Here is a 17,467-nt window from a genome sequence, read left to right as displayed (position 1 = left end):
GTTTGGAGGAAGAAAGGAGAAGCTTACAACCCAAAGAACACCATACCCACGATGAAACATGGTGGTGGTAGCCTAATGTTTTGGGGCTCCTTTTCGGCTAGTTGTCCAGGTAGTTTGGTCAAGATAGATGGAACCATGAAGAAGGAGCAATATTTGGAGATACTCCAGAAAAACATTAGACAGGATGCGGAGAAGCTCCATTTAGGACCAAACTGGGTCCTTCAACAGGATAATGATCCAAAACATACTGCCAAAATAGTCAAGAAATGGTTTGAGGATAATCAAATTAATGTCTTGGAATGGCCTAGCCAGAGTCCCGACCTGAACCCTATCGAAAACCTCTGGCACATATTGAAAACTGAGGTTAAAAAGCGGAAACCTAGAAATTTGAGGGATTTGGAGAACTACTGCATTGAAGAATGGTCAAAAATCAGTGTTGATGCTTGTAAAAACCTTGTTGATAAATATCCAAAACGGTTACAGGCAGTTATTAAGAATAAAGGGCATGCTATTGACTATTAGTAAGAGAGGTATGAATAATTTTGAACTAGTGCCATTATTGTTTTTCTTTGTATAATGTTTCAAACTTGCATAATTTATTTATTTGTTGAGTTTAAATTAAATGCTTATGCTTGATTTATTGTTTGAAATCCCTTTAATATTGTCTACCTTCTGGTTTGAGCAATAATCTTATAGAAATCTGAAAGATCCGACGGGTATGAATAATATCGGGCACAAGTGTATATATATAAATATATATGTATATATAAATATATATATAAATATATATATAAATATATTTATGTATAAATATATATATAAATATATATATAAATATATATAAATATATATATAAATATATATATAAATATATTTATGTATAAATATATATATAAATATATATATAAATATATATAAATATATATATGAATAGATATATGTATATAAATATATATATACATATATATACAAATATATATATATAAATATATATATATAAATATATATATAAATATATATATATATAAATATATATATATATATATATAAAATTCATTTATACAAACATTGATGACTGCATATGTGCATACATGTTTCTGTAATCACCCGTGTTGTAGGATGACGTCTTCAGGCCAAGTAAATGAATTTAATATACCTGCTCTGTTCACTCATTGAGCACTCTTTGGTAGACACATGTTGTTTCATTGGAAGTACTTCTAGAAACTAAACTCTACTGGCTAAATATATATATATATAAATATATATATAAATATATATGTAAATATATATATATATATATAAATATATTTATAAATATATATATATGTAAATATATATATATATATATAAATATTTATATATATAGATATATATACATAAATATATCTATAAATATATCTATATATATATGTATGCATACATATTTATATATATATATGTATATATATATATATATATATATATATATATATATATAAATATTGTGTATATTTAGGCAGCATTTTCACATTTAGACAAATATTATTGAATACCACGGAATTTTTCTGTTTTAGAGTTTCCCCTTTTATCTTCTCCAATCTCCGAATAGTCCTTTTTGTATTCTTCTCGAAATTGTATATGTTCGATCCATAATCGCGTGCGCTTTCGACAGAAGTACTTCTATCATCCTCAGGCATATTGTAGAAATAAATGTAGAAATTGTTTTTTAATTTACGTATATATGCATTTTTTCTAGTCACGTGGTAGATTATTACAAGTTAGGTGGGCGGGCATTTTTTTTTTACATATATTAAACACATTTATATATACAAACACATATATACATATTCAAAAATTTATCACAAACATTTTAAAACGTTCCGGCTGGACTCATAATTAATATTATTTTTATTATTATTATTATTATTATTATTATTATTATTATTATTATTATTATTATTATTATTATTAATAATAATAATAATAATAATAATAATAATAATAATAATAATAATAATAAACCAACCCCGGACAAGAACAACCATACTATAAATAAAAATACTAATAACGAACAAGATAAATGCAACTGTAGACACCGCACACATTGCCCAGTTCAAAATAAATGTCTAACCAAAAGCGTGGTTTATCAGGCAACAATATTTGCGAAAGAAAACCCGAATAACAAGAAATATTACGTAGGCATGACTTCATTAGATTTCAAAACCCGATACTATGACCACAAAAGTACATTCAAAAATAACATATATTTATATATAAACTATAAAAACAAAAATAAAAAAAAACACTAACCTAGTTTTAAAACAGATTCTTTGTCCGATAAAATGCATGCCCATTGTCTGATAGGAAGGGATGCGGTGGATACTAGAAAGCTGATTGGCTAACTAAAATCTCAATAGGAGAGGAGCATATAAAAACGATAAACAACCACAGAATTCGCGCATAAGCCTGAGGAGTCCTAGAGTGGATGAAACGCCGAATATTCAGTGTAGCTTAATCGCCATATATATTTTATAAATTACTAACTAGCTCTACCTGCGTATTGAGCACTTTTGAAGTAAATACTTAATATTTACGCATAAATCTATACTTTCGCATATTAATTTTATGTGAGTAAATTAAGTAGCTATATATATATATGTGTGTGTGTGTGTGTGTGTGTGTGTGTGAAATGTGATAATTAAAGGTTAAATGATACTTTATAATATCATTAAATGAATAAAGAAAGGGAAAAACACCTTCCATGACATGATATTTCAAAGCTAAGTGCTTCTCATCAAAAGAGGCAAAAAGTAAGGAATATACATTTACAAAATAAACAAAACTGCCGATTTTAGGATATATGTTTAGAAATGAGATAGAAAAAGTATAAGAACACGGTAGTAGGCAATAAATTAAAGGAAGAGTTAGAAGAATCGGGACAAATAAAAGTAGAAAAAAGACAGAAGAAAAGAATAGAAAAAGAAAAATATATATGTCATCAATGATGAGAGAGATAAATAAGAAAACAGAAAAAGTCCAAAGTTTATAGGATTTTCATAGTGTAGACCATGAAACAGCATTCGGTGATTTAGAGAATCGTCCAATCAGTAAAGAGTCAATGGTTAGAATCCAAGGTAAAAGTTCGGAGTTGAAGTCTCCTTAAAAGAAACATTCGACACGTTGACAGATCATCCGTTGAAATGCAGAAATGTTAAGAAATAATAAAATAAAAAAAAAACACAGTGGTGTACAAGCAAAGATAGAGAAACAATTAAACAAAATGAATATATACGATTTAGTAAACATCTTCACAATGTTTTTTTTAATTGGTCGTTTGATGCTATATATTCAACTGAAAATAATTGAATAATGAAATTTATAGAAAATTATTTTAAAATACCCCTCCCCCAAAATAAAAAGAAATCCGGCGTTTAAGTCTCAACGCACAAAAAAGTTTGCCTGCTAGAAATAATACGCCAGGATAAAAAATAGTAAGCAAAAAAATATTATAGCGAATAAAAAAAATAGTCATTTCATTCAATTTAAAATAGAATATAACGTACGCAGCGAAATCAAAAAAAAAAAAAAAAAAAAAGAAAAAAAGAGAAAAGATAGGGAAAAGGAAAAAAAGGTAGAGAAATAAGGCTAATATAAAAATTTAGACGGATAAAGGACAAAAAGAGGGAAATAAAGAATATGAAATTGATAAATGTGTCAAAAAAGCGAACAGATACAAATAGAGTTGCATGGAGGCATATCGCTTAGTACTTGTAGTGAAGAAAAATAATAAATAAAATAAGAATAAAATAAATATAAAAAATATATATTCATATACATAGAGAGATGTACGAACACATAAATGCACACACAAACATTATGACCGACAGGAATTGTTAACCTACACTAATGATTACGTAAGTACGAAACAATAGTGTCTGTAGGTATAAATGAATAATTCTTATTTAATTATAATTATTAAGCCACTTTAAGAATAATTAAGAATGGGCACTGTCTGCAGAGTTATAACTTAGGCAATCAACACGCGTCTATGCAATGTTCACGAATTCAGGTCGTTCAAACACTCTAGATTATCATATGCACTCGCCTGAATTCGGAGTTTAATAGTTCTTAATGCCGTTCGTTCTTGTAGCAATTGTTTGCTGACCCTGGGGTAGAGGTCTGTTAAATGGAGCAAAACGTGGCTTCGAGGCAGAGTTCGAATCTTATGACTGGCAGGAATTGTCGCCCTACACTAAGGATTGCGTAAGCATGAAACACTAGAGTTTGTAGGTAATATATATATATATATATATATATATATATATATATATATATATATATATAATCGCAATTATACATTCACCATGAATATTGCCCAAAACAAAGAACACAGAAAATTTTTTTACTGAGATTTTAAAAGGAAAAGTTTACGTGGGGATTGAACAACAATGGCGATACATCGCGTTGTGATTACAGTGAATACAAATAAAAGAAAGATATAAAAAATAATAAAATAAATATGCATGCAGATATGTATATACACATACATAGGCACAGTTATGCATACATATATACACACACACACACACACATATATATATATATATATATATATATATATATATCTATCAGAGACGCGGTAGCACTCTCTATATAGGGATGGCCCGTACACGCCTATATACGCCTACAAAACAAAACTATCCAAATCTCAACTAAAATCAACTTATAAGTTTCAAAAAGCACATATTCTTACAGAGAAGCGTCTTACGAATCCAGCGAGTGTCAGAACGTCGGTTAAAATGTCAAAAGAGAGCAAAAAAAAAAAAGGGTACAAAAATGGCCAATTGTTCTTCTTTCTTCTTTCTTCTTCTGCTTTCTTCTTTCTTTTGAGACGATGTATCTCGGTGTACAAACGGTCTCTGACAACAGTTCAAGCATCAATCGACTGCCCTTTACACGGAGAAGTGCAGTGACCCATCGCTTTTTAGCTAACTCCATAATTAAATAAGATTACGTGTAATAACAAGTTTTAAACACTATATACCCAATGTAGACAGACCACTTCGAACACGGAACTTCTCTCAAAAGGGACAGCTCCAAATAATACACCGGATGCTCACAGACGTTCCAGTTTGCCAGTGGCCTATATTTCTTGGACGCTGAATATTTGAGGTGAACGTTAAGGTTTTTTATTTAAACAGTAACCCACCAGCGTTAATGAAACCACGAAATCTTTATCTCAGTTGATCAAAAGGTCGACCTAGACGAGAGTACCCAAAATGGCCGACCAGGACTGAGATATGACACTTGACCGGATGTAATGGAAGAAATATCTCATGTATTTAATTTAAGCCGTCGTTTCGTATCTTACAACATCGTATCTTACAACATATACAACAAATACTTTTTTTCAATTCTGATAATTTTATATAAATATTTATTAAATATAGATTATTAAAGAAAAAGTTACAATAAAGTATTTGTTGTATATGTTGTAAGATACGATGTTGTAAGATACGAAACGACGGCTTAAATTAAATACATGAGATATTTCTTCCATTACATCCGGTCAAGTGTCATATCTCAGTCCTGGTCGGCCATTTTGGGTACTCTCGTCTAGGTCGACCGATCAAAATTGTTATAAGAGTAACCTATCAGCAAGTACGACGTCAAAAAACAATGTTATAAAAACAAATAATTCTTCAGATGTTGGACTGTAAAATATGTACAAAATGTCAATGCTGTGACCAGGATTCGAACCCAGGTTAGCGCGGCCACAAACGTGGGGTCCTAACCTCTAGACGATCACGGCTAACACTGACGTCTGTCGCTCTTGGCAGAAAGACACATGACTACTGTTAAACTATTGAAAAATAAGGAGGAAACTTGAAATTCTCACGCATGCGCAACAATACACTATAGCAACCATTGTTAAATGCAGCTGAATCTCTTCGCTCGCTAAGAAAAGTAGATCAGACCAGTTCTTCTAAGAACTCACCAAACGCCAAAGGAAATAAGTTAAATTAACCGCAAAAGAAACTCCAAGAAAGTCATCTTCTAAGAACTCACTGGAAGCTGACCAAAAAGAATCAAAATCCAAGCCCTAGCCACAAAAATAACTAGATATTGTGGCTACTATACACAATCTACTAATAAAAACAAGTAAGGTTTCTAAAATAAACTACAATAAATTAACCAAGTAACCTCACACTGTCACTGATTAGGACTTCATATAAAGATAACAACTACACTATTAGTGTATATACCGTTCCACACTTTAACTATTGGTGACGGGGCAGTATCTCAATTCTACGAGAGTTGTCTTGCTATAAGATAAGTGATATTATAGTAAGATACACATAAGTTTTATATGTTTACATTTAATAAAAAATGCCAAAGTCAGCACGTAGTAAAAAAGCTCAGAGAAATATAGACTATGAAAAAAACAAAGTCAAGGTATTATCTGAGCAAAAAGAATACTATCAGAAAAATGCTGAAATAATAAAAATTAAGTATCATGCAAATCCTGAGGCAAAGAAGGCTGCCTCACGTGCTGACTCAAAAGCACGGTATAACAGGGATCCCGAGGGGAAAAAAACTGCCTCACATGCTCTTTATAACAAAGAACTAGAAAAAAGAAGGCTGCCTCACGTGCTGACTCAAAAGCACGGTATAACAGGGATTCTGAGGAGAAAAAAGCTGCCTCGCGTGCTCTTTATAACAAAGAACCAGAAAAAAAGAAGGCTGCCTCACGTGCTCTTTATAACAAAGAACCAGAAAAAAAGAAGGCTGTCTCACGTGCTGACTCAAAAGCACGGTATAACAGGGATTCCGAGGGAAAAAGCTGCCTCACGTGCTCTTTATAACAAAGAACCAGAAAAAAAGAAGGCTGCCTCACGTGCTGACTCAAAAGCACGGTATAACAGGGATTCCGAGGGAAAAAAAGCTGCCTCACGTGCTCTTTATAACAAAGAACCAGAAAAAAGAAGGCTGCCTCACGTGCTGACTCAAAAGCACGGTATAACAGGGATCCCAAGGGGAAAAAAGCTGCCTCATGCACAAACTATTATAAATATAAATATCAAAAACTGCCAAATCTTTGCCAAAACGCTAAAGAATGAACCAAGAAAAAATTAATAGTGAAGGTATGAACATTTTAGAACTTTATAATACTCTAACTGTTTTATCAGAGAGGCGGTAGCACTCTCTATGTAATATAGAACCGATGGAGGACCAAGAGGCAACTCCTAAGGCCCAAAACCCAAAGACCTAAAACCCAGCAGGAAGCGACCTGCTACTAATGGAGGCGGCAATGAGCCGCCTCCTAAAAAAGACAATACTATCATGAATGTAAGTTTAAAAATAAGACTGTAAGTAAAAATACTAATTAACAAGAATAAAAAAGCATTGGAAATGCAAAAGGATATAGGGATGGTATGCCAAAAAGTATACAAACAAGATAGCTATGAATGGCTAGGCATATGGAAATAGAATTGCATCCAAAGTATAGCCCTATAGCTTTTTACAACCGTAATGATGGCACGGAATGAAGATTGGAGAAAAGCTATAGGGCTATACTTTGGATGCAATTCTATTTCCATGTGCCTAGCCATTCATAGCTATCTTGTTTGTATACTTTTTGGCATACCATCCCTATATCCTTTTGCATTTCCAATGCTTTTTTATTCTTGTATATATATATATACAAACATACACACATAAATTAGTATCTATATTTAGAAGTAGAGAAAAGAAAGAAAAAAGGAAAAGTAAAGGCAAGAATTTGTATCCAGAAGTGGAATATAATGAAAACAATATTTGGGATTTCAGAAAAAAATCTTAGATAATAAATTAGAAGTTAAAAATCTATGCGAATTAAGTTTAAATTTATCCTATAGATTTGCTGAATAAGAAAAATAAAGATAGAGGAATCAGTCATATAGAAGGTATTAAAAGCAAATAAAGGGATGGAATAGATTTATTAAAATATTGAAGTCTATGTAAATTTGATGGAAATAAAACAAACTAATAAGATAAGAGGATAAAGCTGGTGTATCTGTTCATACCAGGGATTGAGCGTATTTTAAATTTCCCTTATATTTTAGGAATTTATGAAAAAGGAAGTATTAAGGCTACTTCAGAAGTGCAGTCGACAGTACTTTGAATCGGGTATATATATATATAATTTAGATTAAAAAGAATAGACCATTTTAAGATATTGGCATAAAAGCTCTTAACTAATGCGGTTAAAAAAGTTTTTTTTTTTTTTTAAATAATATAAGCTCCGATGTAGGTGAAAGCATTCGGAAAAATAAGATCATACATTGAATCATTGGAATTAGTAGTGAGGAATAGAGAGAATTCGGTTCCATTATAATAGACTTGTAGAATTAACTGAAGGAATATATTGGTTGAGGGATTCCGAAAGGATGCTGGTGGCTATCATTTAACAGTATATCAGGAAGAATAAATTCTTGTGTGCTTTCTATAGAGTTTCTACTTTGTAAAGGAGGAGAATAAGTGGTATGATTTGTATTATTAATGCAATTAGAATAAAGTAACTCAGTTATAATACCGGAGAGTATTCTGTCACTGTGCATACAATTATTCTTATGGACACATATACAGGAGGCTTGCAATTACAATTCAAATGATTAGTTACTTGCAAATTATCGGATTGGGCATCATTCATTTTTCTATAGTTCGAATCAATTATAGCTTGTACTATATTTGGCTTAGTAGAGAAAAGCGATTTTAACAGTATTTTTATTCAATACTAGCAGGCCACCAGGCATTGCTCGGTCGTAAAATACGCTTAAATATGATATTTTGATTAATGCAGATTTCGTACTTATTATATTATATTGAACACAATATATAGTTGTGTATTTGATTGTAGTAGAATATGTTAATGCAATATAATAACTCTAGTATTTATTTTATTGGTTTTAAATGGAGGGGGAGACGGATAGTGGAAAATATTGTCAAGGATTATATGCATAGATTTTTTGAGTGGTACATTAGTGCATAAGCTTTCTACGTTAAGAGAAGCTTTTAAGGATTTGTAATAGTTCTGTGTTTATTTAACAATGTATTTACTGGGTAATTATGGGATGATGAGTTCATTTAGGATTTTTGTTAAGGAATGGATTAGAGTGGTGACTTGTGATGTAACAAGTCGGAGGAGAGGGATGGGTTTGTGCATTTTAAGGGTTCGGGTTTCTAACTTCCGATAATTTTGAGAAGTTGGTCATTTCCGATTTAAGCATTAGTGATAGTAAATAGTTTTTTGACTTGTGACTTTAATATACTCGTCTGTTATTGTTGACGTTTTTGTATTTTGTATTTTGTATTGGTCCTCGAGGATAGTTTGCAGTTTTGTGTGATAGCCAAATTTATTGAGTTCTATGAGGATGTTTTTATCGGCCTTTTTTATCGTATTAGAGTTCATTAGCAGCCTTTTTAGTTTAACTTTTAAGATTGAATTTGATTTTTACTTCTTATTTTGTCGGTCGTTTATCGCTTCTGCTTTTAGTAGTTCAGGACAGCCAGGGTGTGTTGTGATATTATTTATGTTCAATTTTAGTTATATTTTCGTATATATATATGTTTTTGTAATTGAACCGATTGAATAAGTTGCAATTCGGTCCAATGTTTAGAAATTCGTTTTGGTGTTCTGTTAGATCATGGTCCGATAGGTTGTGTAGTTGGATGGTAGGATAGTTCCTTTATATAAAGAGTTTATTATTTTTTTAAAGATTGTAATCCGATGTGAGTGTTCAAAGTTAATGAAGTTGTTGTTAGATCTGAGTATTTTGTTCTGCCGTAATCCGGTCATGCAGCTTTTTTTCGAGTCCATCAAGTCCCCAGAGTGTTTCCGAATATATATATATAAAGCTAAAAGTTTGTGTGTCTGTTGATCTGTATATGAGTAAGCTCCTATATGGTGCGCTATTATACCAAACTGACCATATACTATGATAGAAGAGGTATCACGGTCTGAAATAAGTATGATAAAATGGGGATCAAGGGGTGGTCATTTGTAAGGGCCAACCCTATGCACGCTTTAATCGTTTCACCTAGAGCTACGAAATTTAGCAGGATAACCCAGCATAGAAAAGGTAAAATTTTGACAGATTGTATCACTCACTCCCATCAATGAGGGTGTGGCTCCAGGAGGTCACTTATAACCGGAAACTCTGTGCATGCTCACACCGTTTGATGTACACTCGTAGACAGGATAACCCACCATAGGGGAAAAAGTTTTGACGCATTACACTGCTCACCCTCACCAATGTGAGTGAGGCCCCAGTGGTGTCACTTATAACTGGGAAATCTCCGCACGCACACACCGTTCGACGTAGAGCTACCGAACTTGCCATTATAATCCACCATTGGAAGGAGGGTTTACGGGTTACATCGCTCACTCCCACCTCATGAGGTCACTTATAATGAGGAACCCTTAATTAGTGTTCATACGTTTGCGCCAATAAATATTCCCTCTTCTACCCCTCATGTTCATTTCAGAAATTTCCTCTCCAAGATTATCCGAGCTATGCCGAGTGTGTCTGTGTATCTATATTCTGTCCGTCTGTACATATATATGACAATGTAATAATGTTAAACGTCTGTCTATCTGTCTGTCTGTAAGACGAAAAAGGATATTACATGCAAAAACTATGTAGAAATAAGTATTAATTTAAAAGAATTTCAAAGTTATTTACATTGTTATATAAATCAGAGTCAATTTTTAAAAACACCTTTGGAACCCAGTCAACGACGGGCACTTCTGCTAGTATATATATATATATATATATATATATATATATATATATATATATACACTCACACAACATAACCCCCGATATAAGGGACTTCGTCTCCAGTCCCTAAGGTCTCTTATATCCGGGTTACACTTATATCCGGGGTTCTTATATCCGGTTACACTATACATTAACACAGGCTCCAATTTGGGACCAGCGAAAATATATCTTATACCGTTTTTCTTATATTCGGGTCTCTTATATCCGGGTTACACTGTATGTATATATATATATATATATATATATATATATATATATATAATTTTAAATAAATAAGAATGTAAATATATAAAGTACTAATCAGAATAGGGGGTGATAAGTAGTCAAATAGATTAATCTTAATCTTATAAATACATCACTGGTAAAATTTAAAAAAATACCCATTTTGAATTTGGAAACAGACAAATCTCACAAGTAAGGAAGACGTTTTTTATAACAGGAATAGGCTAGCCAAATTAATCAAGAGTGGGAAACTAGATCTAATATCTGTAACAAAACTTTGTTCTTGAGATTAAGGGAGGTGATGTTTGATCAACACTGCTGGGGAGCCATAATATAATATGCTGTTTTGTTTTTATATCCCTGAAACAGTGTGAAAATTCCTTAAATTAACATTAGGACTATAGTGAATTCTAGAGAGAAAGTTAATGCATTGATTGCAGGTAGTTAAATAACTTACTGACTAAATAGTTTTTAACGAATGATAGAAAATGTAAAAATTAATTTTTTGATATAGTTTTAAAGGTAAAAAACTTCTAAGACATATATATATATATATATATATATATATATATATATATATATATATATAGTCAGGTGAAACAATATTAAAACAGTTGTATGTTATATTGCATTAGAAGGATGATATTTTTGTTGTTATAACACCCGTTTTAAACGTATAAATCGTATGTATTGTTGTTTAGCCAGGAGGATATGATATCAACGTGTAAGTCATGTTATATCACAGTTATCACACGGGTATATATTACAGTTCATATTACATAAGGTATCATTTTTTATAAGAAGAATATATGTTTCATACCCTCTATTTTCCTGCTGAGCTCTGTGACGAAACATGAAATGACCAACACCATCCAATTGAGACATCTGTTCTTCCTTCTTTTGTAAAACCACAGAACACCACTTCATATTTTTAAATATAAATTTATTTCAGTTGTCTCAAATGGCATTCACAAAGAGTCTGCCTTTCTTGTTTACATGTTTGTTCTACCCAGCCACGCTTCCTGGCCGTCTGTTCACTCCCGTGACCAAGCTCCAACTCTCCCACCTGTTCACTCTCGTGATCAAACTCCAACTCTAACCTTCCTGACCTCTTCACCTCAGTTCCAGTGACGTAACTAACTAAAAGACACGTCCCCCTAACATGACCTTTCCGCCACGTACGCCTATCCAAGGTTATTTTGTTTATATTTAACTTAGCTAATTTATGTAAACATCCTCAGTTAAGCCCATTGTTACACTTTATTCTATAAACAATAAATAACTACCAATATAAACTATTTTAAAAATATCATTGAATTGATAAATCGATAATAACGAATTAACTTTAAACAGCGTTAATTATCTGACATATATATGAATCAAGGTATAAACGATAAATGTTATATGGACACATTTCAATCCGAAAAACAGCAATTCTTCCACCTTTCTCAGAAAAATTGCTTACGGAATGTGAGGGATTATAATAAAGGCGAAAGTTGCCGAAACTAAATCGAAGATCCACTTTCTATACTTCCATATTCTTTTTACTCTGTATGTAAAAGCACAAACACAATTCTTTCTATTTATAGGAGTGACAATTGACAGGCACATGTTTGAACATGCGAATCATTTGTTTTACTCTTGCAACAGGCAATCGACGCAGCAATAAACTAAACATGTCAAATTAGGTCATTCAAGTCGCCATTTGAAACATAAGCGCACGAACAAGACAAGATGTGAAAATCATTTTACAGTCAGAGTCGCATTCCACATAATAAGCCAAGCTCATCGTTAGTGAAGCATATCAATCTGGACGCCAAGGTCAAATAAAACACATTTCACAACTAATTTTTTATTGCACTATTTTCCCTAACATTCATATACTAATAATTATTATGCGAAATTGAAATAAATGAATATAGACTACTCATTAAAAAACACACGGGTGAACATTAAAATTATTAAACTAAACTAAATAAAAAAAAAGAAAATTATATTTTTAAAGATTACGATGGCTGTTTTTTACTCCCATTCTTACAGGAATTACAACAACAAATGGAAATACGAATATAAAACTATGAAATGTTCACCAAATCAATGGATTAGCAGAATTTGAAAATTAACACACACACACACACACACACACACACACACACACACACACACACACACACACACACACACACATATATATATATATATATATATATATATATATATATATATGGCATGTGTGAGAGTGGGGAGTTAAAATGTAGCAAATTATGATTTACAAAAAATTTCCGTTGTTTATAAAACAATGGATACACGATGAAGTGATTTGCTTCTTTATTCAATGAAGTTTAAAATGTTTGGCTTTTTTTTCTTCAGTGAAAGTATTAGCAAAATAATTTTATATAACATTGCTGGTTAGCGCCCGGGTTGAAAGCTTCTAAGTTTTAAAGAAAATAATGTTCGAAAGATTATATAAAGATATATACAGTTGCCAAAAACTGGATATGTTTTAGTGTTTTTATTTAGTGTAACATGTTTATTCAGTTCGGAAAACATACAGTATTTATCGATGTATTGGAAAATTAAAAATGGCGCCCGATTCTCTCTATGACACGGTAAGTTTGGGAAAAGGAATTAAAAATCTAAAATATACAAAATACTGTTTAAAAATCACCGAATGTATGTCAGCCTTTGTAACGGTAACATATTGGGATAGTTTCTAACAGTATTTTGTCTAGTTTTTTTTTATAACTCCTTTTCCCAAACTTACCGTGTCAAAAGAGAGTCGGCGCCATTTTTAACTCTCCAGTACATCGGTAAACACATTGTTTTCTGAGCTGAATAAACATGTTACATTAAATAAAAACACTAAAAACATATCCAATTACGTAAAAAATGTAACTTATCTTGCCTTTGATAAAATTTGTTATATATTTGTTTTTTTTTTGACAACTTTTTCGAATCTATGTGTACAGTAATACAAACTCAAAATGTCTTATTTCAACTTTCAAAAGTTTGCATGACTTGCACAAACCAAAAGTTAGAAATGAATTCGGTCAATTCTTTAGTCATAGACCGCATTGTAGATTTTTTCTACTTACAGCATTTTGAAAAATACACTTTTTCTCAGGTGAAATTCTTCGTTGTTAAAAAAACTTTGTGGGGCCAATCTTTACTTTTACAAAGGAGGTTGAAAAATCCAAGTTTGTCGAACAGAAGTTAGTCGTTTATCCAAAGGAGATTCTTGTGGGCCCTTTTTTTGAATCAATACGTTGCCAATGTTTTGGTCTTGTCTAGATAGGGCCACAACATTAAGGTGAAAGCATCCTGGTGTTGACTGCGAGCTGATTTGATTCTTAGTTTGTGTTGAAAAATGTAAAATTTCGAAAAAAAAAACACAAAAAAACAAACAAACAAAAAACAAAAAACAAAAAAAAAACATAATTGATCAATTTTTATTGAAGAATGTTTGAAAGTAATTGACAGTTTAAGAAAATATAAGACAATCTTTTGTGAGTCATTTACCGAACGGCTAATTAGGAGACATTCAGTTGAATACCATGCATTTTTAATTTAAAAGTTCTTATATGAGAATTACGATTTTAAATGCTATTTATTCTTTTGTAAATAGATGACGTATTTAATGTATAAATTGAATACAATTATTTGAATACAAGGTGCTATTTTATCAATTACTCCAGTGCGATTGTTTAAACATTTTCCAACTGTATTTGTGTGCCACACTACTTCCAAGACCAATTTAAATTAAACTAGCCAATTCCGTCGGCCCAGTCGAAAGCCTCGTGAGAGCGTAAAAGTTTAATACGACAGGGTGAGTTAAATAAAATGGATCTTACTCATAGAATCGTTAATACAATTCATACTCTTTTCTGCAACATAATCATATTCGGTACAAGTAAACTTCTATCTATATAGGATATGTTCACTAAATTCCGCCACGGATATCCAAGAATCTTTGTTTTATCGCTATTTGATTTAACTGACCCATTTGACAATGTAACGCTATTTCTAATAACGAGTAACGCCAGATTGTCTTGCTATAAGCAAACTCGATGAGTCAATTGTGGTCATGTTTCATGGCCCGTGGTACAGTTGATAGAGACGTTGAATATCTACAGTTCCAGGTGAGAATTGTCTGAAGATAGCGGTATCAATCCTACCCAAAACCGGCCAAGGGCTTACTTGGCCAAAACGTGATGAGACGACAACAACTGCGGAAGGCAGTAATTGCAGTGAATGCTGTCAGGAGATTCAAAGTTCCTATCCGTCGCGATTACCACCTGATGAAGGCCAGAGGAGTAGTTGACTGAAACGTCGTGAAACAACTAAGAAAAAATGAGGATAATAGTCCGCAATAAATAAAAAATAATAAATAATACTCATCACAATGAATTACAATTAAATATATCATCGAACTACCTTATAAACAAAAACAAACAAAAAAAACCCGTTGAACATTCACGACTGCAACATATTAGACAAGATTAGCGTATTGGACTTGATTAGAGTTTATTTGTATATGACAAGGTTAAATTGTGGAATAGGTTGTGAATGATGATAACGATTCTATCAGTGCCATTTTTCGATTTAAAAAGGAAACAGGATTGTCTTGTTTATTTATTAACATATGTAGGTATCATTAATATTCTGAAAAATGCAATCGTCCGAACTTTGTGAAAATGGCAACGAAAAAGATGAATAAATCAGTCCAAAATAAATAAATAATGTAATCTTATTCTCTTTTTGCCTTTTTCTTTCTACAGACAAATGCAAAACATTTGCGCGCCAAATAAACCGTCACAAACAAAACAAAGAAAATGGCCGCGAAAACAACGGCCAAAATATCTAGCATAAGAAATTGATACAACGGAATATTCTGAAGTTCTGATCGCAAATGGTCGCCTCCATATTTCACGATCTTGTTTATAAGATTCCCAACTTTTTCAGATGGAAGTTGTCGTTTAGATCGAAATAACTCGCTGGCCTTTGCAATGTTTTTCTTGTACTTTGGATTCTCAATCACCTCCTTAATATTTTCAACCAACTCGTCTACTGTGAAATTATAAAGATTCATTAAAATCCCGAAACCTTTCAATTTCATCCCTTCACTATTAAAGAACTGATCCGCAATCACTGGAAAGCTAATGACCGGGACAGCGTGATAAAGACTTTCATATCTCCCACTATTCCCGCAGTGTGTGATGAATAATTTAGTATTTGGATGAGCAAGAAGATCGTTCTGAGGCAGCCATTTTGTTAGGAGTATATTTTGGCGGGAATAAGAAGAATTTGATTGTTTCCAGACGACATCGTATTTAACCTTACTAAACGCTTCGGCCATTTTATTAGCGTAAACATCCCAATCGGGACCGACAACAGTTCCCGGAGACACAACAATAACTCCATTTTTAGAAGCTTTAACAAAATCCAGAAAATTTCCCCTCAGCGGTATTGCCGGGCGTAGGGCTATTCCTCCTATGTATTTCGTATTTGGAAGCGCCGGAAATGGCGAATTCAGATGCAAGTCAGCATCTACAATGTAAAGTTTTGTTTGCCGTATAAGATCATCAAATGAAATATCTGCTCGTTCGGGTGCATAGTCTTTTATCTTTCTACCAGGGGATCCTTCGGCTGGTCTAATATATTGTAGTAAATTAAAGAACACATTAGAGATTCTTTCTTTAAATGAAGTTGCTACAGCCGGGCCGATCGGTACAAATGAAAGAACTGAAATTGCCCATGGTGTTCGATGTATGTTGATCTGGTTGTGTAACCCTTGAAGGATAAATGGTACATCCAGTTTATATGCCAAAACAACTAGACAGTTGCTCAAAAAGTTTGCATCTACAACGACGAGGGAAACATTGAAAGATTTTAACTGTAAAAAGAGTTCGTCGTTAAGAAGATAGCGATCACATAGTCTATGGTATGCCGCCATTGCTTTCTTGAGCGGAGGGTTGCTTCGAAACCGTAGCACCTCAAACATATATAGGTTGAATATCTCGAACTCGGGAAAATCCTCGATGATGAAATAATTAACGTCTTTTGTTATTGGACCAAACTTTCCATTAAATTCCTCAGAAATGCCGACGTAGCTGGTATGGCCAAATTTTGTCAATTTTTCAGCTACTCTCACCATTGGGTTGATATGGCTGTAGTATGGTAAAGATAGAAACAAAATATTTTCTGATTTTGTCAATGGAAAATGCAGACTGACGAGAATTATTGCATTTAAAATCTGTTCCAACTTCATCGTCTCTTACAACGGTTTTTCTTTGAAAAACATTTAATCAACCTGCAAAAGATAGTAGAAACAAGTTAATATTAATAATCTCTATAGTAATACGATAGCGTGCCATTTTGAGTATCACGCTTAAATCAGTTTTCTTCCAAGTGTCTGTCGTTTAATTGTTATGACTAGGCTTACG

The 17,467-nt window shown here is 32.4% G+C and overlaps 2 protein-coding genes across 2 annotated transcripts in view; both read right to left on the bottom strand.

Annotated features, from left to right (window-relative positions):
* LOC145256423 (UDP-glucuronosyltransferase 1A3-like) overlaps nucleotides 1-17,467 on the bottom strand; it is an 83,565-nt gene that overhangs the window by 40,408 nt on the left and 25,690 nt on the right. The window lies entirely within an intron of this gene.
* On the bottom strand, nucleotides 15,772-17,178 carry LOC145256162 (UDP-glucuronosyltransferase 1A3-like). The gene has a single exon (XM_080114750.1). The coding sequence runs from the start codon at nucleotides 17,176-17,178 to the stop codon at nucleotides 15,772-15,774; it is 1,407 nt and encodes a 468-aa protein (XP_079970876.1).

Source organism: Euprymna scolopes, chromosome 32, assembly GCF_053919585.1.
Source record: "Euprymna scolopes isolate OS-2025 chromosome 32, ASM5391958v1, whole genome shotgun sequence".
Classification (NCBI taxonomy): Eukaryota; Metazoa; Mollusca; class Cephalopoda; order Sepiida; family Sepiolidae; genus Euprymna; species Euprymna scolopes.
This window is presented reverse-complemented; position numbering and strand designations above follow the sequence as displayed.